This window comes from Oncorhynchus masou, chromosome 29 (genome assembly GCF_036934945.1).
Source record: "Oncorhynchus masou masou isolate Uvic2021 chromosome 29, UVic_Omas_1.1, whole genome shotgun sequence".
NCBI lineage: Eukaryota > Metazoa > Chordata > Actinopteri > Salmoniformes > Salmonidae > Oncorhynchus > Oncorhynchus masou.
The window spans coordinates 8423902-8447166 of record NC_088240.1 but is presented as its reverse complement, the minus strand read 5'-3'; the positions used below and the strand labels follow the sequence as shown (position 1 = coordinate 8447166).

General features: G+C 45.2%; 1 protein-coding gene across 3 annotated transcripts in view; it reads left to right on the top strand.

Moving 5' to 3' along the window:
• Positions 1-14553, top strand: part of LOC135518950 (rho GTPase-activating protein 6-like) — a 75048-nt gene extending 60495 nt beyond the window's left edge. For all 3 annotated transcript variants that reach the window (XM_064943931.1, XM_064943932.1, XM_064943933.1), the window contains exons 8-13: positions 2194-2342; positions 3413-3592; positions 11535-11632; positions 12416-12678; positions 12790-12864; positions 12989-14553. In XM_064943931.1, coding sequence (XP_064800003.1) covers positions 2194-2342; positions 3413-3592; positions 11535-11632; positions 12416-12678; positions 12790-12864; positions 12989-13608 — 1385 coding nt within the window. In that variant the 3' untranslated portion in view covers positions 13609-14553. The remainder of the gene's footprint in view (positions 1-2193; positions 2343-3412; positions 3593-11534; positions 11633-12415; positions 12679-12789; positions 12865-12988) is intronic.
• Positions 14554-23265: the final 8712 nt, after the last annotated feature.

The window sequence follows — 23265 nt, the reverse complement described above, 5'->3', positions numbered from 1 at the left end:
CAATATGAAGACCAAGGAGCTCTCCAAACAGGTCAAGGACAACGTTGTGGAGAAGTACAGATCAAGGTTGTTGTTGTTTTAAATATCTGAAACTTGAACATCCCATGGAGCACCATTTAAATCCATTATTAAAAAATTGAAAGAATATGGCACCACAACGAACCTACCGAGAGAGGACCGCCCACCAAAACTCACTGACCAGGCAAGGAGGGCGTTAATCAGAGAGGCAATAAAGACACCAAAGTTGACCCTTAAAGATCTGCAAAGCCCCACAGTGGAGATTGGAGTATCTGTCCATAGGACCGCTTTAAGCCATATACTCCACAGAGCTGGGCTTTACGGAAGAGTGGCCAGAAAAAAAGCCATTGCTTAAAGAAAAAAATAAGCAAAAACATTTGGTGTTTGCCAAAAGGCATGTGGGAGACTCCCCAAACATATGGAAGAAGGTACTCTGGTCAGATGAGACTAAAATTGAGCTTTTTGGCCATCAAGCAAAACACCAAGTCTGGGTCAAACCCAACACCTCTCATCACCCCGAGTACTTCATCCCCACAGTGAAGCATGGTGGTGGCAGCATCATGCTGTGGGGATGTTTTTCAATGGCAGGGACTGGGAAACTGGTCAGAATTGAAGGAATGATGGATTGCGCTAAATACAGGGAATTTCTTTGAGATTTGAGATTGGGATGGAGGTTCACCTTCCAGCAGGACAATGTCCCTAAGCATACTGCTAAAGCAACACTTGAGTGGTTTAAGGGGAAACGTTCCAATGTCTTGGAATGGCCTAGTCAAAGCCCAGACCTCAATCCAATTGAGAATCTGTGGTATGACTTAAATATTGCTGTATACCAGGGGAACCCATCCAACTTGAAGGAGCTGGAGCAATGTTTCCTTGAAGAATGAGCAACAATCCCAGTGGTTAGATGTGCCAAGCTTATAGAGACATACCCCAAGAGACTTGCAGCTGTAATTGCTGCAAAAGGTGGCTCTACAAAGTATTTGTAAGGGTTTTCCTCCTCCTCTTCGTCTGAGGAGGAGAAGCGAGAAGGATCGGAGGACCAATGCGCAGCGTCGTAAGTGTCCATGGTTTTTTAATAATAGAAACTCAAACATGAACACAATACAAAACAATAAACGTGGCAAAACCCGAAAACAGTCCTATCTGGTGCAGAGAACACAGAGACAGGAAACAATCACCCACAAACCCCAACACAGAACAAGCTACCTGAAGATGGTTCCCAATCAGAGACAATGACTAACACCTGCCTCTAATTGAGAACCATATCAGGCCATACATAGAAACGGACAAACTAGACACAACATCGAATGCCCACCCAGCTCTCGTCCTGACCAACACTAAAACAAGGAAAACACACAAGAACTATGGTCAGAACGTGACAGTATTGACTTTGTTGGGGTGAATAGTTCTGCACGCTCAAGTTTTCAGTTTTTTTGTCTTATTTCTTATTTGTTTCACAATATAAAAATATTTTGCATCTTCAAAGTGGTAGGAATGTTCTGTAAATCAAATGATACAAACCCCCCAAAAATCTATTGTAAATCCAGGTTGTAAGGCAACAACATAGGAAAAATACCAAGGGGGTTGTTACGGTTTTCTAGGTGTGAAGGAAAGTCGGACCAAATGCGGCGTGTAGATTGCGATCCATGTTTAATGAAATGAAGAAACACGAATCAAAATACAAAACACTACAAAAAACAATGAACGTAACGAAAACCGAAGCAGCCTAATACTGGTGCAAACTACTACACGACGAACAAAAGGACATTAGGACAATCACCCACCAAACACTCAAAGAATATGGCTGCCTAAATATGTTTCCCAATCAGAGACAACGATAAACACCTGCCTCTGATTGAGAACCACTTCAGACAGCCATAGACTTAACTAGAACACCCCACTAAGCTACAATCCCAATACAAACACACCACATACAAAAACCCATGCCACACCCTGGCCTGACCAAATAAATGAAGACAAACACAAAAGACCAGGGCGTGACAGGGGTGAATACGTTCGCAAGCCACTGTACACTACAGTAGTTTGTTTATTAAGAAAGCAGACAATTCATACACCAAGAGAGTATACCTGATTCCTATACCGTCTGTATTGTAAAATGTGTCTGTACCTGTGAGAATGAGAGGGAGTTGTGTTGATGGTTGTCTTCCTCTGCAGTACTGGACCATCCAGACCAGGTGAGCACCATCCAGCTACTGGTGTATCTGCTGCCGCCGTGCAACAGTGACACCCTGCAACGCCTCCTGGAGTTCCTGGCCACGGTGACCGCCCACGCAGAGGACAGTCAGGACAGGGACGGACATGAGGTGTGGAATGGACAGGGCAGGCAAGGACTTGAGGGTAGGACACGGCAAGACAGGAGGACAGAATAGCAAGACTGGAGGACAGGGCAGGAGGACAGGACATGGCAGGACAGGAGGACAGGACATGAGGCCAGTGCAGGGAAGGACAGGACATGAGGGTAGGACACGGCAGGACAGGAGGACAGGATAGGATGACTGGAGGACAGGGCAGGAGGACAGGACATGGCAGGACATGAGGAAAGGGCTGGAGGACAGGGCAGAGCATGACAGGATGAGAGGTTAGTAGTGTAATTAATTTACTCAGGTTTACGGTCCTTTTCTCATTTTGTCTGAGATCAACTTTCATAGATGAATGTTGTAGTTTTTTCCAATGTTGGTTATTTATGATTCATGACTAGGTCATGAGTCATATTCATCTATCGAAATACTGGAAAGCATTTTACATTACAGCGCAGACCACATTGTCATTAGCATGCTAGTAATAGTACTTCCACCACCCCAAATGAGCGCAGAGAGGAGTAACAAATTGACGGACTTTATAGCTTTATTCATGTTGACAATTAATAAATTCCCACATTCCTTTCGGTTTGAATATGTATGTGTCAAGAGTCAGCCATGTGCATGAATTGTTTTCTATTGCTACCATAATCATAATTGATTTTAAAAAAGGATCTTTATTAATGACTGCTTATCCATGTTAATTTTACATTAAACTTAAAAGAAAGACCAGAAAGTCATCTTGACGTTTTTATTCAGTGTCACCTTCCAGTTAACCTCCATCAACCTTCCTGTAACCACAAAAGATCAGACGAAAATGTCTTGCTAACAATCACGTACTTGGCCTGTGAGGCTGTGAGTTGTGGGGCTGCTGGCCAGACAGCCAGAATGAGATCAATTCAGGCTTCATTATCCTGTTATTACTGGGGATTTCATGACGATGCATAACAAACTGTTCATGTCCTACCGAGCAGAAGGAGCTCATGTTTGCCAGCACTGGCAGGAGAGCTTCTCAGAAAGGTGTGTGTGTGTGTGTGTGTATGTTTTTGTGCTCATTGTCCCACTGCTGTCTTTAGATCACCGGGAACAAGATGACATCACTCAACTTGGCCACCGTCTTTGGGCCCAACCTTCTACACAAGCAGAAGAGCTCGGACAAGGAGTTTACTGTTCAGAGTGTTGCCCGCGCAGAGGAGAGTACAGCCATCATTGGCGTGGTACACAGCATGATCACCACGTATGAGACCCTCTTCATGGTAAGCTATCCACTTATGGAAAACACTGTTACATGGCACCAATAGATGGATATTTATATAAGTGTTTATCACACTAGACAGAGAACAGAGTACAAAATTGGCACAGCTGACAAACAATTGAACTCTCTGAGTCACTGCTCTCCTTTCCTAGAATAATTGTTCTTAGGGGAATTGTGCTTAAAGGGATACTTTGGGAATTTGGCAATGAGGCCTGCTATCTACTTCCCCATGGATTACATTTTTATGAAGGAAATTAGAAGAAGTTTCTGCTAGCAGATACCATAGACTTCCAGTCATTGTGGTAACGCTACTATAGTTAGTCAGTGCAGTAGTTCTAGTTAGGAATGTCCTTCGAACTGCACGCAGAGACAAAAAAAAATGGTAACCACAAGTTCAGCTGACTCTGGGGAAGTAGATAAAAGGACCTCATTGCCAAAATACAGATGTATTCCTTTAATAGAGTGGCTCCATCTAATGAAATGTAAACATGCATTTTATACGTTTTGGAGAAGGCCTAAGCCTTGTAAAACCAAGCTCCACAGAGAAGATCATCAACTCCTGCCTTTGTTTTTCACTCCTGTACGGGTCCTTATAAGGTCCAGGAAAAGGAGGACTATGGATTTGGACATACTGATTACAGTGTCTTTCCAGTTTCTTTCCAGACCGAGCTCTATTTTTCTTAAAGGGGCAATCCTCAGTTGAAACAATAACAAAGCACACGCACCGCCTCTGTTATGGTAAAAAGTTGAGGGATGGACATGGAGAAATGTAATCACTCTTAAATTCATAGACAGAGCTATTTTGATGCAGGGACTGACCACTCAATATATCAACAATATAGTTAAGCATATTTTGAACCTATACACAGATTTTGCTTACAGTGCATTCAGAAAGTGTTTTGTTACGTTACAGCCTTATTCTAAAATAGATTCAATTGTTTTTCTTCCGTCCTCAATCTACACACAATATCCCATAATGACAAAGCAAAAAAGGGTTATAGAATTTTTTTGAAAATGTATTAAAAAATGTCAAACTGAATTCACATTTACATAGGTATTCAGACACTTTACTCAGTTGAAGCACCTTTTGCAGTGATTACAGCTTCGAGTCTTCTTGGGTAAGACGCTACAAGCGTGGCACACCTGTATTTGGGGAATTTCTCTCATTCTCCTCTGCAGATCCTCTCAAGCTCTGTGCAGTTGGATGGGGAGCGTTGCTGCACTGCTATTGTCAGATCTCTCCAGAGATGTTCGATCGGGATCAAGTCCGGGCTCTGGCTGGGCCACTCAAGGACATCCAGAGACTTGTCTGAAGCCACTCTTGCGTTGTCTTGGATGTGTGCTTTAGGTCATTGTCCTGTTGGAAGGTGAACCTTCACCCCAGTCTGAGGTCTTGAGCGCTCTTTAGCAGGTTTTTTTATCAAGGATCTCTCTGTACTTAGCTCCGTTCCTTACTAGTCTCCCAGTCCTTGCTTCTGAAAAATATCCCCACAGCATGATGCCACAAACCCCATTCTTCACCGTAGGGATGGTGCCAGGTTTCCTCCAGACGTGACGCTTGTCATTCAGGCCAAAGAGTTCAATCTTGGTTTCATCAGACCAGAGAATATTGTTTCTTGTGGTCTAAGAGTCATTTAGGTGCCTTTTGGCAAACTCCAAGCAGCTGTCATGTGCCTTTTACTGAGGAGTGGCTTCTGTCTGGCCATTCTACCATAAAGGCCTGATTGGTAGAGTGCTGCAGAGATGGTTGTCCTTCTGGAAGGTTATCCCAATGTCCACAGAGGAACTCTAGAGCTCTGTCAGAGTGATGATCAGGTTCTTTGTCACCTCCCTGACCAAGGCCCTTCTCCCCGATTGCTCAGTTTAGCCGGGCGGCCAGCTCCAGGTCTTGGTGGTTCCAAACTTCTTCCATTAAAGAATGATGAAGGCCACTGTGTTCTTGGGGACCTTCAATGCTGCAGAAATGTTTTGGTACCCTTGCCCAGATTTGTGCCTCGACACAGTCCTGTCTCGGAGCTTTACAGACAATTCCTTCGACCTCATGGCTTGGATTTTGCTCTGACATGCACTGTCAACTGTGGGACAGTGCATGTCTCACAGTGTGCCTTTTCAAATCATGTCCAAATGAATTGCATTTACCACAGGTTGACTCCAATCAAATTGTAGAAACATCTCAAGGATGATCAATGGAAACAGAATACACCTGAGCTCAATTTCGAGTCTCATTGTGAAGGGTCTCAATACTTATGTAAATAAGGTATTTCAGTTTTATTATTATTCAATTTGCAAAATCTTATAAAAATCTGTATTCGCTTTGGCACTATGGGGTTTTGTGTGTGGATTGATAAGGAAAACATTTAATTTAATAAATGTTAGAATTGAGCTGTAACGTAACAAAATGTGGAGACATGGAAGGGGCCTGAATACTTTCAGAATGAAGCTGTTGTGTGTCTGGAGCATCAGGGGACTCACTCCTATCATGACATGTGCACTGAACAAAAATATAAACACAACATGTAAAGTGTTGGTCCAATTTTTCATGAGCTGAAATAAAAAATCCCAGAAATGTTCCATACGCACAAAAAGCTTAGTTCCATAAAGTTTTGTCCATAAATTTGTTTACATCCTTGTTAGTGAGCATTTCTCATTTGCGAAGGTAATCCATCCACCTGGCAGGTGTGGCATATCAAGAAGTTGATTATTTAAATTTCTACGGGATCAGTGTCCCTAAACCGGGACGGTTGTTGCTAATGTGACTAGAATGTCGTTGTATAAAACAGCCAACTTTCCAGGACATAGACGTGTCTTATATGGGCAGAAGATTACATTCTTGTTAATCTAACTGCTATGTCTAATTAACAGTAGCTATTACAATGAAAAAATACCATGCTATTGTTTGAAGAGAGTGTAAAACAACAAACCTTTTATCACGGCAACTGGTTTGATACATTCAGCAATCTTGCTCTTATTTGTCATCCCGAGGGTCCCAGAGATAAATGTAGCATAGTTGTGTTTGATAAAATCAATGTTTATGTTCAAATGTGGGGCTACAGTTTTACCCCACTGATGTCTCTGGCTCCACACCCACCCCACGTGCCTTCACTTCCGGCGCTGACAGAGATGCCCGCCTCGCTTCGCGTTCCAAGGAAACTATGCAGTATTTTGTTTTTTTATGTCTTATTTCCTCCCCAAGCAGACACATCGACGGCCCTGAAAGAACTTCATTGGACTCTATGTAAACTGGAAACCACATATCCTGAGGCTGCAGCCGGGGATTTTAACAAGGCTAATCTGAAAACAAGGCTCCCTAAATTCTATCAGCATATTGATTGTGCTACCAGTGCAAAACCCCACTGTTATTCTAACTGCCGCAACGCATTTAAGGCCCTCCCCCGCCCTCCCTTCGGAAAAGCTGACCACGACTCCATTTTGTTGCTCCCAGCCTATAGACAGAGACTAAAACAGGAACCACCCGCGCTCAGGTCTGTTCAACGCTGGTCCGACCAATCTGATTCCACACTTCAAAATTGCATCGATCACGTGGACTGGGATATGTTCCGCATTGCGTTAAACAATAAAATTGACGAATACGCTGATTCGGTGAGCGAGTTAATTAGCAAGTGCATCGGTGATGTTGTAACCACAGCGTCTATTAAAACATTCCCCAACCAGAAACCATGGATTGATGGCAGAATTCGTGCAAAACTGAACACGCGAACCACTGCTTTTAATCAGGGCAAGGTGACCGTAAACATGTCCGAATACAAACAGTGTAGCTATTCCCTCCGCAAGGCAATCAAACAAGCTAAGCGTCAGAACAGAGACAAAGTGGAGTCGCAATTCAACGGCTCAGACACGAGGTATGTGGCAGGGTCTACAATCAATCATGGAATACAAAAGAAAAACCAGCCCTGTCGCGGATCACGATGCCTTGCTCCCAGACAGACTAAACAACTTTTTTGCTCGCTTTGAGGACAATACAGTGCCACTGACACGGCCAGCTACCAAAACCTGCGGGCTCTCCTTCACTGTAGCCAATGTGAGTAAAACATTTAAACGTGTCAACCCTCGCAAGGCTGCAGGCCCAGAAAGCATCCCGACCGCATCTTCAGAGCATGCACAGACTGGCAGGCTGGTGTGTTTACAGACATATACAATCAAGCCTTATCACAGTCTGCTGCCCCCACATTCTTCAAGAGGGCCACCATTGTTCCTGTTCTCAAGAAAGCTAAGGTGACTGAGCTAAATGACAACTGCCCTGTAGCACTCACTTCCATCATCATGAAGTGCTTTGAGAGACTAGTCAAGGACGACATCACCTCCACCGTACCTGACACCCTAGACCCACTCCAATTTGCTTACACCCCCAATAGGTCCACAGACGACACAATCGCCACCACACTGCCCTAACCCATCTGGACAAGAGGGATACCTATGTAAGAATGCTGTTCATCGATTACAGCTCAGCATTTAACACCATGGTACCCTCCAAACTCGTCATTAAGCTCGAGACCCTGGGTCTTGACCCCACCATGCGCAACTGGGTCTTGGACTTCCTGACGGGCCACCCCCAGGTGGTGAGGGTAGGTAACAACATCTCCACACCGCTGATCCTCAACACTGGGTCCCCACAAGGGTGCGTTCTGAGCCCTCTCCTGTACAACCTGTTCACCCACGACTGCGTGGCCATGCACGCCTCCAACTCAATCATCAAGTTTGCAGACGACGCTACAGTGGTAGGCTTGATTACCAACAACGACGAGACAGCCTACAGGGAGGAGGTGAGGGCCCTCGGAGTGTGGTGTCAGGAAAATAACCTCACATTCAATGTCAACAAAACAAAGGAGATGATCGTGGATTTCAGGAAACAGCAGAGGGAGCAGCCCCCTATCTACATTGACGGGACAGTAATGGAGAGGGTGGAGAGTTTTAAGTTCCTTGGCGTACACATCACGGACAAACTGAAATGGTTAACCCACACAGACAGTGTTGTGAAGAAGGCGCAGCAGCGCCTCTTCAACCTCAGGAGGCTGAAACAATTTGGCTTGTCACCAAAAACACACAAACATTTACAGATGCACAATTGAGAGCATCCTGTCGGGCTGTATCACCGCCCACCACTGTACGGCAGCTGCTCCACCCATAACCGTAAGATTCTCCAGAGGGTAGTGAGGTCTGCACAACGCATCACCGGGTGCAAACTACCTGCTCTCCAGGACACCTACACCACCCGATGTCACAGAATGTTAGATATTGGATGTTAGATATTGTTAGATATTACTGCATGGTCGGAACTAAAAGCACAAGCATTTCGCTACACTTGCATTAACATCTGCTAACTACATACATATTTGTATGTGACAAATACATTTGATTTGATTTGACCCGGCCATCTAGATTTGTGAAAGTGTATAAGCTAATAATCCATAATGTACTGTATGACATTCCTGGGAGTGTGTAAACTTACATTTTTCATTACCAAAGCATTTTTATATGTTCTCTATAGTTATGTACTTGAAGATGTATAAATGATCAATTCGGCACATTTAGGCAATCTCCTGGCAGACTTGATACAACATTTTGTGCAGTAATCCAATTTGTAAGTCGCTCTGGATAAGAGCGTCTGCTAAATGACTTAAATGTAATGTAAATGTAGTAATGTAATTCTTCACTGGATCAGTCTTTTAGAGAATTTGTCAGCACGTCCAACCGGCCTCACAACCACAGACCATGTGTATGGCGTCGTGTGGGCGAGCGGTTTGTGGATGTCATTGTTGCGATCAGAGTGCCCTATGGTGGCGGTGGGGTAATGGTATGGGCAGGCATAAACTAGGGACAGCAAACACAATTGCATTTTATCGATGGCAATTTTGAATGCACAGAGATATCGTGACGAGATCCTGAGGCCCATTATCGTGCCATTCATCCCCTGCCATCAGCTCATGTATCAGAATGATAATGCACGGCCCCATGTCGCAAGGATCTGTACACAATTCCTGGAAACTGAAAATGTCCCAGTTCTTCAATGGCCTGCATACTCACCATACATGTCACCAATTGAGCATGTTTGGGATGTTCTGGATCAACATGACAGCATATACGACAAGCGTGTTCCAGTTCCTGCCAATATCCAGCAACTTTGCACAGCCATTGAAGAGGAGTGGGACAACATTCCACAGGCCACAATCAACAGCCTGATCAACTCTATGCAAAGGGGATGTGCTGCGCTGCATGAGGCAGATGGTGGTCACACCAGATACTGACTGGTTTTCTGATCCACGCCCCTACTTTTTTAAAAGGTTTATGTGACCAACAGATGCATATCTGTATTCCAAGTCATGTGAAATTCATTGGGCCTTATGGATGTATTTCAATTGACTGATTTCCTTACATGAACTGTAACTCAGTAAAATCTTGGAAATTGTTGCATGTTGCGTATATATTTTTGTTCAGTGTATTTTGGTTACTGATATGGTACGACCGTTTATCTTAGCTCATGAGGCATTTGTAAGTTATATTCTTCAAGAATCAATGTCATTAATTTGATAAGACCATAAATAGATGGAATAGATACAGCAACCGTGGATTTCCTCTAAACTTTCTCTATTTTTCTTAACCTTAATCTGTGGGATCTTTCAACACAAAATATCTCACAACTACCATCCCTCCCTTACCCTTTCCATTGCATTGCTTCATCTAAGCGATAGCACAACCGTTCAAAAGTTTGAGGTCACTTAGAAATGTCCTTGTTTTTTACAGAAAAACTATTTTTTTTCCATTAAAATAACATCAAATTGATTAGAAATACAGTGTAGACATTGTTAATGTTGTAAATGACTATTGTAGCTGGAAACTGCTGATTTTTAATCTACATAGGTGTACCGATGCCCATTATCAGCAACCATCACTCCTGTGTTCCAATGGCACATTCTGTTAGCTAATCCAAGTTTATGAGCAAGAGGACAGGTACATTAGAGTGTCTAGTTTGAGAAACAGATGCCTCACAGACACTCTAATATACTTGTCCTCTTGCTCAGTTGTGCACCGGGGCCACCCACTCTCTTTCAATTCTGTTAGAGCCAGTTTGCACTGTTCTGTGAAGGGAGTAGTACGAGCGTTGTACGAGATCTTCAGTTTCTTGGCAATTTCTCTCATGGAATAGCCTTCATTTCTCAGAACAAGAATAGACTGACGAGTTTCAGAAGAAAGTTATTTGTTTCTGGCCATTTTGAGCCTGTAATCGAACCCACAAATGCTGATGCTCCAGATACTCAACTAGTCTAAAGAAGGCCAGTTTTATTGCTTCTTTAATCAGAACAACAGTTTTCAGCTGTGCGAACATAATTGCAAATGGGTTTTCTAATGATCAATTACCCTTTTAAAATTATTGACTTGGATTAGCTAACACAGTATGCCACTGGAACACATGAGTGATGGTTGCTGATAATGGGCCTCTGTACGCCTATGTAGATATTCCTTTAAAAATCTGCCGTTTCCAGCTACAATAGTCATTTACAACATTAACAATGTCTACACTGTATTTCTGATCAATTTGATGTTATTTTAATGGCCAAAAATGGTGCTTTTCTGTTAAAAATAAGGACATTTCGAAGTGACCCCAAACTTTTGAACGGTATTGTATATATATTAGCATGTGTTAACCAATGGTGCAATAGCTTTAAACTTTACTTGAACCACTTGCTTATTATACATCGTCTGTAGGAGACATTCTTGCTTCAGCTCTTGTAATTTAGCGTTTCAGAGTACATATTTACATTATTGTGTCAATATCTGTCTCAACACTTGGCCTACATCTGAGCCGCTTGATTTACAGTGAAGGACTTAGATATCCAGTTTAAGCCAACAGAGAATGAGATAGATGTAACAACTGTCTGTTCAGCTGAGACGTCGAGTTAAGGATTGTGTGTTTCTGGCCCTTCCAGGTGCCGCCTGACCTGCAGAATGAGGTTCTGATGAGTCTACTAGAGACAGATCCTGACGTGGTCGATTACCTCCTGAGGAGGAAGGATTCTCAGCACTCGTGAGTGTGTGGCCTTTTGTGTGCTTAGATATGGACGATTGGATGTGATGCTGTGCCTCTGCCAAATGGGCATCAGGTGGCTTAGTAGTTAAGAGCATCGGGCCGGTAACTGAAATGTCGCTGGTTTGAATCCCTGAGCTGACGAGGTGAAAAATAAGTCCTTAACCTTACTTGCGTGTAAGAAAACATCTGCTACATGACAAAAATTTAAAAAGCTCTGTGAAAATCCTGTACAGTGATGTATGGGGCTCTGAGAAGGTACTCGAGCACCCCCTGGTGGTAGTATTGTGTATTTTCACTTCATACCTAAACATCATCATGATGACATATAGTTTCATTTTTCTTACCTAAACATCATCGTGATGACATATAGTTTCAGTTTTCTTACCTAAACATCATCGTGATGACATATAGTTTCAGTTTTCTTACCTAAACATCATTGTGATGACATTTGGTTTTAATGTTCTTACCTAAACATGAGAAATTACTGCACTGTTGTATCTAGGAACACAAGCATTTTGCTACACCTGCAATAACATCTGCTAAATATGTTGTATGCGACCAATAAAATTAGATTTGATATAATGTAGTTTCCGTTCTCTTACCTAGACATCATTGTGATAACATATCATTTCAGTTGTCTCCCTTCTCTGTACACCATGGCATACTTTGTAACTAGGGCAATGAGTTGTTCCTGGTCAGATAATACCTACTATGGTAAATCTACTGGTCATCATACGTCTCATTTTACATCATGTCTCTTTCTTCTCCTCTCCCCCATAGAGGTCCAGGCCCTCTGATGACTGAGGATCCCTTCTCTTTGAGGGAGAGGCGTTGCTCCAGTGACTCCAACAAGGCCTCCAGTGGGGATGTTTCCCCCTATGACAACAACTCACCAGTGCTGTCGGAGCGGCTGCTCTCCCAGCCCCAGGAGGACAGAAACCTCCTCTCTGATAGGCTGTTCAGGGTTCCAGAGCAGTACACACTGGTTGGCCACGTCAAAGGTCGTCCTAGCATCACCTGTCACTCACCATCCACAGGCAACGGTGAGCTTCCCAATGGTCGAGTTGTTGGTCATTTAATTTCTGAAAATAGCACAATATGATGCATTGTATACTGCTACTTAGGCTGAGGAAGATATCTTATTTTTCCATTAGACACACCTGATGAACATGTCTGGGATGCCTGGCATGCCTCTCTAAGGAAAGGGTTTATGGATCATCACATCACTGGTACGTTCATTGTCTTTAAACATAATGTCTCATTCTTTGCTCTTTAAAACTTTGCAACCTAGAATAAACATTGTAGACTAGATGGAGTTAGATGTTGATTATGTGTATAAATGGATCCCCCTAGGTTCCCATGGCGACGTTTCGGAACACGGCTCCTGCGGCTCATCAGAGGGACTCGACCGTCACCAAGGTAACAACAGCAAACTGCCTGTCAGACGAACTCATACCTCATTAGGTGTGCCTGAGTGCAGACCACACCCCCCGGTGACTCGCTGCAGTAGTAGCCCTCTGACGGAGAGAGGGCAAAGACAGCAGGGTATCGACTCATTATTACATCACCGACCACAGGGAAGACCAGGGGCCGGCAGCTCAGAGGACCTCGCACTAAGAGGAGGAGTGTCACAGCCTGCCAGTCCCTCCCTCAGAGGCAGGCCTGGCGGCAGGGTGGATGGAAGGCCTCCCCCTCCCTACCCTGGACCTCTCAGAGGAACACACAGAGAATGTTCTCACTCTACACCTTCCCTCTCCCTCTCCACGCACCAGTGTGTGACCCCACAGAGCCCCCAACGCCCCCCCCAGGGCAGCTGCAGCCCCAGAAACCGGACTGTGGCCCCTAAGAACCCCTCCTCTAGTCCTCTGGAAGGAAAGGTGCCAGTCAGCCCGGAGTGGCAGAGAGAGAGTTGGCAGATATGGAAGCTCTTATCATCAGACAACACAGACACACTTCCAGAGACACTGGTGTGATGCGTTGAGTAGAACCACTAACTTCATCTACTTTGTTACCAAGAGGAGAGGAGGGATGGGGGGGTTCCTGTATGATTATGTTGATCTGCTACTTACTGAGATGTGCCAATTGTCTGTGAGTAACGGTGTGTTTGTTTGTTAATGTTGTTGTTTCACTCTCCTCATGTGTTACCTACAATTTTTTCAGAAGCTTGACTCCAACATTTTGTCACTAAGACATACCTTAACAGAGACACAAATTAACATCACTGAGATGTGACTATCTGAGTATTTTTTTTTTGGGGGGGGGGGGGACGTAGTAACAAAACACATTATTTTCACACTGTGTCATTTATATGTTTTATAATGTTATTTTTATTCAACTCAGAATAATGGTGTATGAATGAATCTGAATGGATCAGTAATAGTGGCTTACGTACAATATTCATTTTTATATTCTAATATCATCCTATGAGATAAAATGCTGATATTATAACCAAAATCAAATACATTTATCGTATTGAAACAAGAGGTGTCTTTGTGCTATTTCTCTGTTGGTGGAGCTGTTGCCAAACAAATGAAAATCCATTATGTTTTTGTTACTGCCGTTACACTTAAATGTGACGTTTTGGTCACTGGCTTTTACAACTAATGTTCATGGCCTTCTGTAACTGATTGTAATAGTCACCCGAACACAACTTTAGCTGATTCTAATATTCATCCATTCACTCATCCATTCACAGCTGTAACTCATTCTAATATTCATCCATTCACTCATCCAAACACAGCTGTAACTGATTCTAATATTCATCCATTCACAACTGTAACTGATTCTAATAGTCATCCATTCACTCATCCAAACACAGTTGTAACTGATTCTAATAGTCATCCATTCACAACTGTAACTGATTCTAATAGTCATCCATTCACTCATTCAAACACAAGTGTAACTGATTCTAATAGTCATCCATTCACTCATTCAAACACAAGTGTAACTGATTCTAATAGTCATCCATTCACTCATTCAAACACAAGTGTAACTGATTCAACTGTAACTGATTCTAATAGTCATCCATTCACTCATCCAAACACAAGTGTAACTGATTCTAATAGTCATCCATTCACTCATTCAAACACAAGTGTAACTGATTCTAATAGTCATCCATTCACTCATCCAAACACAAGTGTAACTGATTCTAATAGTCATCCATTCACTCATTCAAACACAAGTGTAACTGATTCTAATAGTCATCCATTCACTCATCCAAACACAAGTGTAACTGCCATCCCCCTGTTTTTATTATGATGGGGAAAATGAAACTTGAATATACAGAACATTATGAATGTAATTCCCCAATATTCAAGATATAACCAAAGTAACTTAGTTTGTTATTGAATGTCCCAAGTTTTTTTCTGCCCCCACATCTTAAGGGGAAATGAAGGTACTGCAATATGTAAGTCATTACTTTCACTAAGATTTTTGTTGTTTGAATATTTGCTGGCAAATCTTCCCACTGGGCACACACTGGTTGAATCAAAGTTGTCTCGACGTCATTTCAATTAAATTACATTGCACCAACGTGGAATAGACGTTGAATTGACGTCTGTGTCCAGTAGGTTGTTTGTTTGTCCCGGGCAAACATTAGGCCTAATGATCTGTTCAGTAATGATGACAGTTAATGTCTCTGATATGAGGTTGTTTGTCCCGGGCAAACATTAGGCCTTATGATCTGTTCAGTAATAATGACAGTTAATGTCTCTGATATGAGGTTGTTTGTCCCGGGCAGACATTAGGCCTTATGATCTGTTCAGTAATGACAGTTAATGTCTCTGATATGAGGTTGTTTGTCCCGGGCAAACATTAGGCCTTATGATCTGTTCAGTAATGACAGTTAATGTCTCTGATATGAGGTTGTTTGTCCCGGGCAAACATTAGGCCTAATGATCTGTTCAGTAATAATGACAGTTAATGTCTCTGATATGAGGTTGTTTGCAATGCTAATAAGACATTTTCATTTTCACATTGATTTAACATTACATGCTAATAGTAACGCTTTTGTACCTTGTGCCTCATCAGTATTTTCATTGCAATTAAGCTGCTTTCATTCTGTATATTGCCCGCTTGAACCCTTCAGCCTGATTGTATTACGGTATGTGCATTTTCCTTTGTCTTCCGTGATGGACGAAATGGGATATTAGTATTTTTATCGTCTTGTTTTCATCATCTGTAAAACTATATGCATAGAAGCTGAAAGTGACCTGAAACGTTTTGGCAATAACCCCTTTTACTCCCTTTGAAAAAGCCTTTTAACTCCTACTTCAGAATTTTGTCAGTATCCTCCAATTACTCCAATGCTTGATTTCTTCTTGCTCTTAATTCTTATGTTCCCATTCTGTGTAAAGGGAAGTCAGGAACAATGTAAGTGGTTCATTCTCTAATGAACTGGAGTGGAAGGTGGCTGTTTTGACAGCTCCTCAGACTCCATAAAAATTTAATTCGGGCACATTTCAACACCCTAATGAAGTGCAAGAGCCAGAGCCGTCTGGCCTGTGAGAGAACTCTCTCACTAACCAGGAAGTGGAACAGAGGGTCCCAGACATAGCCACAGGGAGTTCACCTATCCTCTTCCGGACTGGACCACAGGCAAACTCGCTTCCTGATTACTGCCTTTTTATGACCAACTTTAAAAGTCAAATGCAGCTGTTTTTATCTCAATATCTCAATAGTTGGGGTAACAACCTTACTGTGATTGTTTCAAAAAGAAACAAAAATAGCTTGTTAGCAGATAGAAATGTATCGCAATAATTTTGCTAGAATTGTCTTTGAGTGGTTTGAGAGGAGAAAACAAAAAATGGGTTGTTATTATCTTTCTTATAGGTCTATTACCAAAACAGGCTGACATTTCAGGCGGTCTTCTCAAACAGCTATTACACCTAGACGGCATTAGCATAATTGTCACAATTTCACAGTATTTTTCCAACCTCATAGTGTGGAAATAAATATAAATGTTTTTGACTGCACTGAGCCTTTAAGTCGGGCAAGTACCATGAAGTCCAAGGAACTGTCCGTAGATCTCAGACATGCATTGTGATGAGGCATATATCTGGGGAAGGGTATAAAGCAATTTCTAGAGTGTTGAAAGTTTCCAAGAGCACTATAATCTCCATCATTGGGAAATTGAAAAAATATGGAACTACCTCGACTCTGCGCAGAGCTGAAGGTCCGACCAAACTGAGCAACCGGGAAAGAAGGACTTTGGACCAAGAAGCCCGTGACCACTCTGATAGAACTACAGAGTTCCTTGGCTGAGATGTCTACAGCACTTCACCAATCTGGGCTTTATGTGAGAGTGGCCAGATGGAAGCCGCTCCTGAGAACAAGGCACGTGACGGCACGCCTGGAGTTTACAAAACGGCAAAGACACTGAGAGCATAAGCCAAAAGATTCTGTGGTCTCATGAGACAAAAACTGAACTGTTTTGTACTGAATGCAAAGCACTGTGTCTGGAAAAAAACAGACACGGCTCATCACCCGTCGAACACCATTCCTCATTAAAACAATCAAATGAAATCTTATTTGTCACTTGCGCAGAATACAACGTGAAGAATTTACCGTGACTTAACGAATCCTTAACCAACAATGCTGTTTTTTATTCAAATGTAAGCAAGGTACATCTGCTAAATAAAATTATAACACAATAAAATAACAATAAGGAGGCTGTATACGAAGGGTACCGGTACCGAGTCAGTGTGCAGGGGTACGAGTTAGTCGAGGTAATGGGGGTAATGTGTACTGTAGATGTAGGTAGAGGTAGTGACGATGTACAGTGTGTATGTGTGTGTGTGTGTGTGTGTGTGTGTGTGTGTGTGTGTGTGTGTGTGTGTGTGTGTAGCGTCAATATGTGCATGTGTGTGTGTGTTAGTGTCAGTGTAGTATGTGTGAGTGTGTGGTTAGAGTCTAGTGAGTGTATGTCGAGCCTGTGCAAAAGAGTCAGTGAAAAACAATTATAATAAATAAGAATAAAAAAGAGGACCAATGCAAATAGTCCAGTGGCCATTTGATTGTCTGTTCAGCAGTCTGATGGGTTGGGGGTAGAAGCTGTTCAGCAGTCTGATGGCTTGGGGGTAGAAGCTGTTCAGCAGTCTGATGGGTTGGGGGTAGAAGCTGTTCAGCAGTCAGCAGTCTGATGGGTTGGGGGTAGAAGCTGTTCAGCAGTCTGATGGGTTGGGGGTAGAAGCTGTTCAGCAGTCTGATGGGTTGGGGGTAGAAGCTGTTCAGCAGTCTGATGGGTTGGGGGTAGAAGCTGTTCAGCAGTCTTATGGGTTGGGGGTAGAAGCTGTTCAGCAGTCTTATGGGTTGGGGGTAGAAGCTGTTCAGCAGTCTTGGGGGAAGAATGGCAGTCTTGGGGGGGTAGAAGCTGTTCAGCAGTCTGATGGGTTGGGGGTAGAAGCTGTTCAGCAGTCTGATGGGTTGGGGGTAGAAGCTGTTCAGCAGTCTGATGGGTTGGGGGTAGAAGCTGTTCAGCAGTCTGATGGGTTGGGGGTAGAAGCTGTTCAGCAGTCTGATGGGTTGGGGGTAGAAGCTGTTCAGCAGTCTGATGGGTTGGGGGTAGAAGCTGTTCAGCAGTCTGATGGGTTGGGGGTAGAAGCTGTTCAGCAGTCTGATGGGTTGGGGGTAGAAGCTGTTCAGCAGTCTGATGGGTTGGGGGTAGAAGCTGTTCAGCAGTCTGATGGGTTGGGGGTAGAAGCTGTTCAGCAGTCTGATGGGTTGGGGGTAGAAGCTGTTCAGCAGTCTGATGGGTTGGGGGTAGAAGCTGTTCAGCAGTCTGATGGGTTGGGGGTAGAAGCTGTTCAGCAGTCTGATGGGTTGGGGGTAGAAGCTGTTCAGCAGTCTGATGGGTTGGGGGTAGAAGCTGTTCAGCAGTCTGATGGGTTGGTGGTAGAAGCTGTTCAGCAGTCTGATGGGTTGGGGGTAGAAGCTGTTCAGCAGTCTGATGGCTTGGGGGTAGAAGCTGTTCAGCAGTCTGATGGGTTGGGGGTAGAAGCTGTTCAGCAGTCTGATGGGTTGGGGGTAGAAGCTGTTCAACAGTCTGATGGGTTGGGGGTAGAAGCTGTTCAGCAGTCTGATGGGTTGGGGGTAGAAGCTGTTCAGCAGTCTTATGGGTTGGGGGTAGAAGCTGTTCAGCAGTCTGATGGGTTGGGGGTAGAAGCTGTTCAGCAGTCTTATGGGTTGGGGGTAGAAGCTGTTCAGCAGTCTGATGGGTTGGGTGTAGAAGCTGTTCAGCAGTCTGATGGGTTGGGGGTAGAAGCTGTTCAGCAGTCTTATGGGTTGGGGGTAGAAGCTGTTCAGCAGTCTTATGGGTTGGGGGTAGAAGCTGTTCAGCAGTCTGATGGGTTGGGGTAGAAGCTGTTCAGCAGTCTTATGGCTTGGGGGTAGAAGCTGTTCAGCAGTCTGATGGGTTGGGGGTAGAAGCTGTTCAGCAGTCTAATGGGTTGGGGGTAGAAGCTGTTCAGCAGTCTTATGGGTTGGGGGTAGAAGCTGTTCAGCAGTCTGAGTCTTCAGCAGTCTGATGGTTGGGGGTAGAAGCTGTTCAGCAGTCTTATGGGTTGGGGGTAGAAGCTGTTCAGCAGTCTGATGGGTTGGGGGTAGAAGCTGTTCAGCAGTCTTAGCGGTTCAACAGTCTGATGGGTTGGGGGTAGAAGCTGTTCAGCAGTCTGATGGGTTGGGGTAGAAGCTGTTCAGCAGTCTTATGGGTTGGGGGTAGAAGCTGTTCAGCAGTCTGATGGGTTGGGGGTAGAAGCTGTTCAGCAGTCTGATGGGTTGGGGGTAGAAGCTGTTCAGCAGTCTAATGGGTTGGGGGTAGAAGCTGTTCAGCAGTCTTATGGGTTGGGGGTAGAAGCTGTTCAGCAGTCTGATGGGTTGGGGGTAGAAGCTGTTCAGCAGTCTGATGGCTTGGGGGTAGAAGCTGTTCAGCAGTCTTATGGGTTGGGGGTAGAAGCTGTTCAGCAGTCTGATGGGTTGGGGGTAGAAGCTTTTCAGCAGTCTGATGGGTTGGTGGTAGAAGCGGTTCAACAGTCTGATGGGTTGGGGGTAGAAGCTGTTCAGCAGTCTGATGGGTTGGGTGTAGAAGCTGTTCAGCAGTCTTATGGGTTGGGGGTAGAAGCTGTTCAGCAGTCTGATGGGTTGGGGGTAGAAGCTGTTCAGCAGTCTTATGGGTTGGGGGTAGAAGCTGTTCAGCAGTCTTATGGGTTGGGGTAGAAGCTGTTCAGCAGTCTTATGGGTTGGGGGTAGAAGCTGTTCAGCAGTCTGATGGGTTGGGGGTAGAAGCTGTTCAGCAGTCTTATGGGTTGGGGGTAGAAGCTGTTCAGCAGTCTGATGGGTTGGGGGTAGAAGCTGTTCAGCAGTCTGATGGGTTGGGGTAGAAGCTGTTCAGCAGTCTTATGGGTTGGGGTAGAAGCTGTTCAGCAGTCTTATGGGTTGGGGGTAGAAGCTGTTCAGCAGTCTTATGGGTTGGGGGTAGAAGCTGTTCAGCAGTCTGATGGGTTGGGGGTAGAAGCTGTTCAGCAGTCTGATGGGTTGGGGGTAGAAGCTGTTCAGCAGTCTGATGGGTTGGGGGTAGAAGCTGTTCAGCAGTCTGATGGGTTGGGGTAGAAGCTGTTCAGCAGTCTGATGGGTTGGGGGTAGAAGCTGTTCAGCATTCTGATGGGTTGGTAGTAGAAGCTGTTCAGCAGTCTGATGGGTTGAAGGGGTAGAAGCTGTTCAGCAGTCTTATGGGTTGGGGTAGAAGCTGTTCAGCAGTCTGATGGGTTGGGGTAGAAGCTGTTCAGCAGTCTGATGGGTTGGGGGTAGAAGCTGTTCAGCAGTCTGATGGGTTGGGGGTAGAAGCTGTTCAGCAGTCTTATGGGTTGGGGGTAGAAGCTGTTCAGCAGTCTGATGGGTTGGGGGTAGAAGCTGTTCAGCAGTCTTATGGGTTGGGGGTAGAAGCTGTTCAGCAGTCTGATGGGTTGGGGGTAGAAGCTGTTCAACAGTCTGATGGCTTGGGGGTAGAAGCTGTTCAGCAGTCTGATGGGTTGGGAGTAGAAGCTGTTCAGCAGTCTGATGGGTTGGGGGTAGAAGCTGTTCAGCAGTCTGATGGCTTGGGGGTAGAAGCTGTTCAGCAGTCTTATGGGTTGGGGTAGAAGCTGTTCAGCAGTCTGATGGGTTGGGGGTAGAAGCTGTTCAGCAGTCTTATGGGTTGGGGTTAGAAGCTGTTCAGCAGTCTGATGGGTTGGGGTAGAAGCTGTTCAGCAGTCTGATGGGTTGGGGGTAGAAGATGTTCAGCAGTCTGATGGGTTGGGGGTAGAAGCTGTTCAGCAGTCTGATGGGTTGGGGGTAGAAGCTGTTCAGCAGTCTGATGGGTTGGGGGTAGAAGCTGTTCAGCAGTCTGATGGGTTGGGGGTAGAAGCTGTTCAGCAGTCTGATGGGTTGGGGGTAGAAGCTGTTCAGCAGTCTGATGGGTTGGGGGTAGAAGCTGTTCAGCAGTCTGATGGGTTGGGGGTAGAAGCTGTTCAGCAGTCTGATGGGTTGGGGGTAGAAGCTGTTCAGCAGTCTGATGGGTTGGGGGTAGAAGCTGTTCAGCAGTCTGATGGGTTGGTGGTAGAAGCTGTTCAGCAGTCTGATGGGGTGGGGGTAGAAGCTGTTCAGCAGTCTAGAAGCTGTTCAACAGTCTGATGGGTTGGGGTAGAAGCTGTTCAGCAGTCTGATGGGTTGGGGGTAGAAGCTGTTCAGCAGTCTAATGGGTTGGTGGTAGAAGCTGTTCAACAGTCTGATGGGTTGGGGGTAGAAGCTGTTCAGCAGTCTGATGGGTTGGGGTAGAAGCTGTTCAGCAGTCTTATGGGTTGGGGGTAGAAGCTGTTCAGCAGTCTGATGGGTTGGGGGTAGAAGCTGTTCAGCAGTCTTATGGGTTGGGGGTAGAAGCTGTTCAGCAGTCTTATGGGTTGGGGGTAGAAGCTGTTCAGCAGTCTTATGGGTTGGGGGTAGAAGCTGTTCAGCAGTCTGATGGGTTGGGGGTAGAAGCTGTTCAGCAGTCTTATGGGTTGGGGGTAGAAGCTGTTCAGCAGTCTGATGGGTTGGGGGTAGAAGCTGTTCAGCAGTCTGATGGGTTGGGGTAGAAGCTGTTCAGCAGTCTTATGGGTTGGGGGTAGAAGCTGTTCAGCAGTCTGATGGGTTGGGTGTAGAAGCTGTTCAGCAGTCTTATGGGTTGGGGGTAGAAGCTGTTCAGCAGTCTGATGGGTTGGGGGTAGAAGCTGTTCAGCAGTCTTATGGGTTGGGGTAGAAGCTGTTCAGCAGTCTGATGGGTTGGGGGTAGAAGCTGTTCAGCAGTCTGATGGGTTGGGGTAGAAGCTGTTCAGCAGTCTGATGGGTTGGGGTAGAAGCTGTTCAGCATTCTGATGGGTTGGGTAGAAGCTGTTCAGCAGTCTGATGGGTTGGGGGTAGAAGCTGTTCAGCAGTCTTATGTTGGGGGTAGAAGCTGTTCAGCAGTCTTATGGGTTGGGGTAGAAGCTGTTCAGCAGTCTGATGGGTTGGGGGTAGAAGCTGTTCAGCAGTCTGATGGGTTGGGGGTAGAAGCTGTTCAGCAGTCTGATGGGTTGGGGGTCTGTTCAGCAGTCTTATGGGTTGGGGGTAGAAGCTGTTCAGCAGTCTGATGGGTTGGGGGTAGAAGCTGTTCAGCAGTCTTATGGGTTGGGGGTAGAAGCTGTTCAGCAGTCTGATGGGTTGGGGGTAGAAGCTGTTCAACAGTCTGATGGCTTGGGGTAGAAGCTGTTCAGCAGTCTGATGGGTTGGGGGTAGAAGCTGTTCAGCAGTCTGATGGGTTGGGGGTAGAAGCTGTTCAGCAGTCTGATGGGTTGGGGGTAGAAGCTGTTCAGCAGTCTTATGGGTTGGGGTAGAAGCTGTTCAGCAGTCTGATGGGTTGGGGGTAGAAGATGTTCAGCAGTCTGATGGGTTGGGGGTAGAAGCTGTTCAGCAGTCTGATGGGTTGGGGTAGAAGCTGTTCAGCAGTCTGATGGGTTGGGGGTAGAAGCTGTTCAGCAGTCTGGGGGTAGAATGTTCAGCAGTTGGGGGTAGAAGCTGTTCAGCAGTCTGATGGGTTGGGGGTAGAAGCTGTTCAGCAGTCTGATGGGTTGGGGGTAGAAGCTGTTCAGCAGTCTGATGGGTTGGGGGTAGAAGCTGTTCAGCAGTCTGATGGGTTGGGGGTAGAAGCTGTTCAGCAGTCTGATGGGTTGGGGGTAGAAGCTGTTCAGCAGTCTGATGGGTTGGGGGTAGAAGCTGTTCAGCAGTCTGATGGGTTGGGGTAGAAGCTGTTCAGCAGTCTGATGGGTTGGTGGTAGAAGCTGTTCAGCAGTCTGATGGGTTGGGGGTAGAAGCTGTTCAGCAGTCTGATGGGTTGGGGGTAGAAGCTGTTCAGTCTGATGGCTTGGGGGTAGAAGCTGTTCAACAGTCTGATGGGTTGGGGGTAGAAGCTGTTCAGCAGTCTTATGGGTTGGGGTAGAAGCTGTTCAGCAGTCTGATGGGTTGGGGGTAGAAGCTGTTCAGCAGTCTGATGGGTTGGGGGTAGAAGCTGTTCAGCAGTCTGATGGGTTGGGGGTAGAAGCTGTTCAGCAGTCTGATGGGTTGGGGGTAGAAGCTGTTCAGCAGTC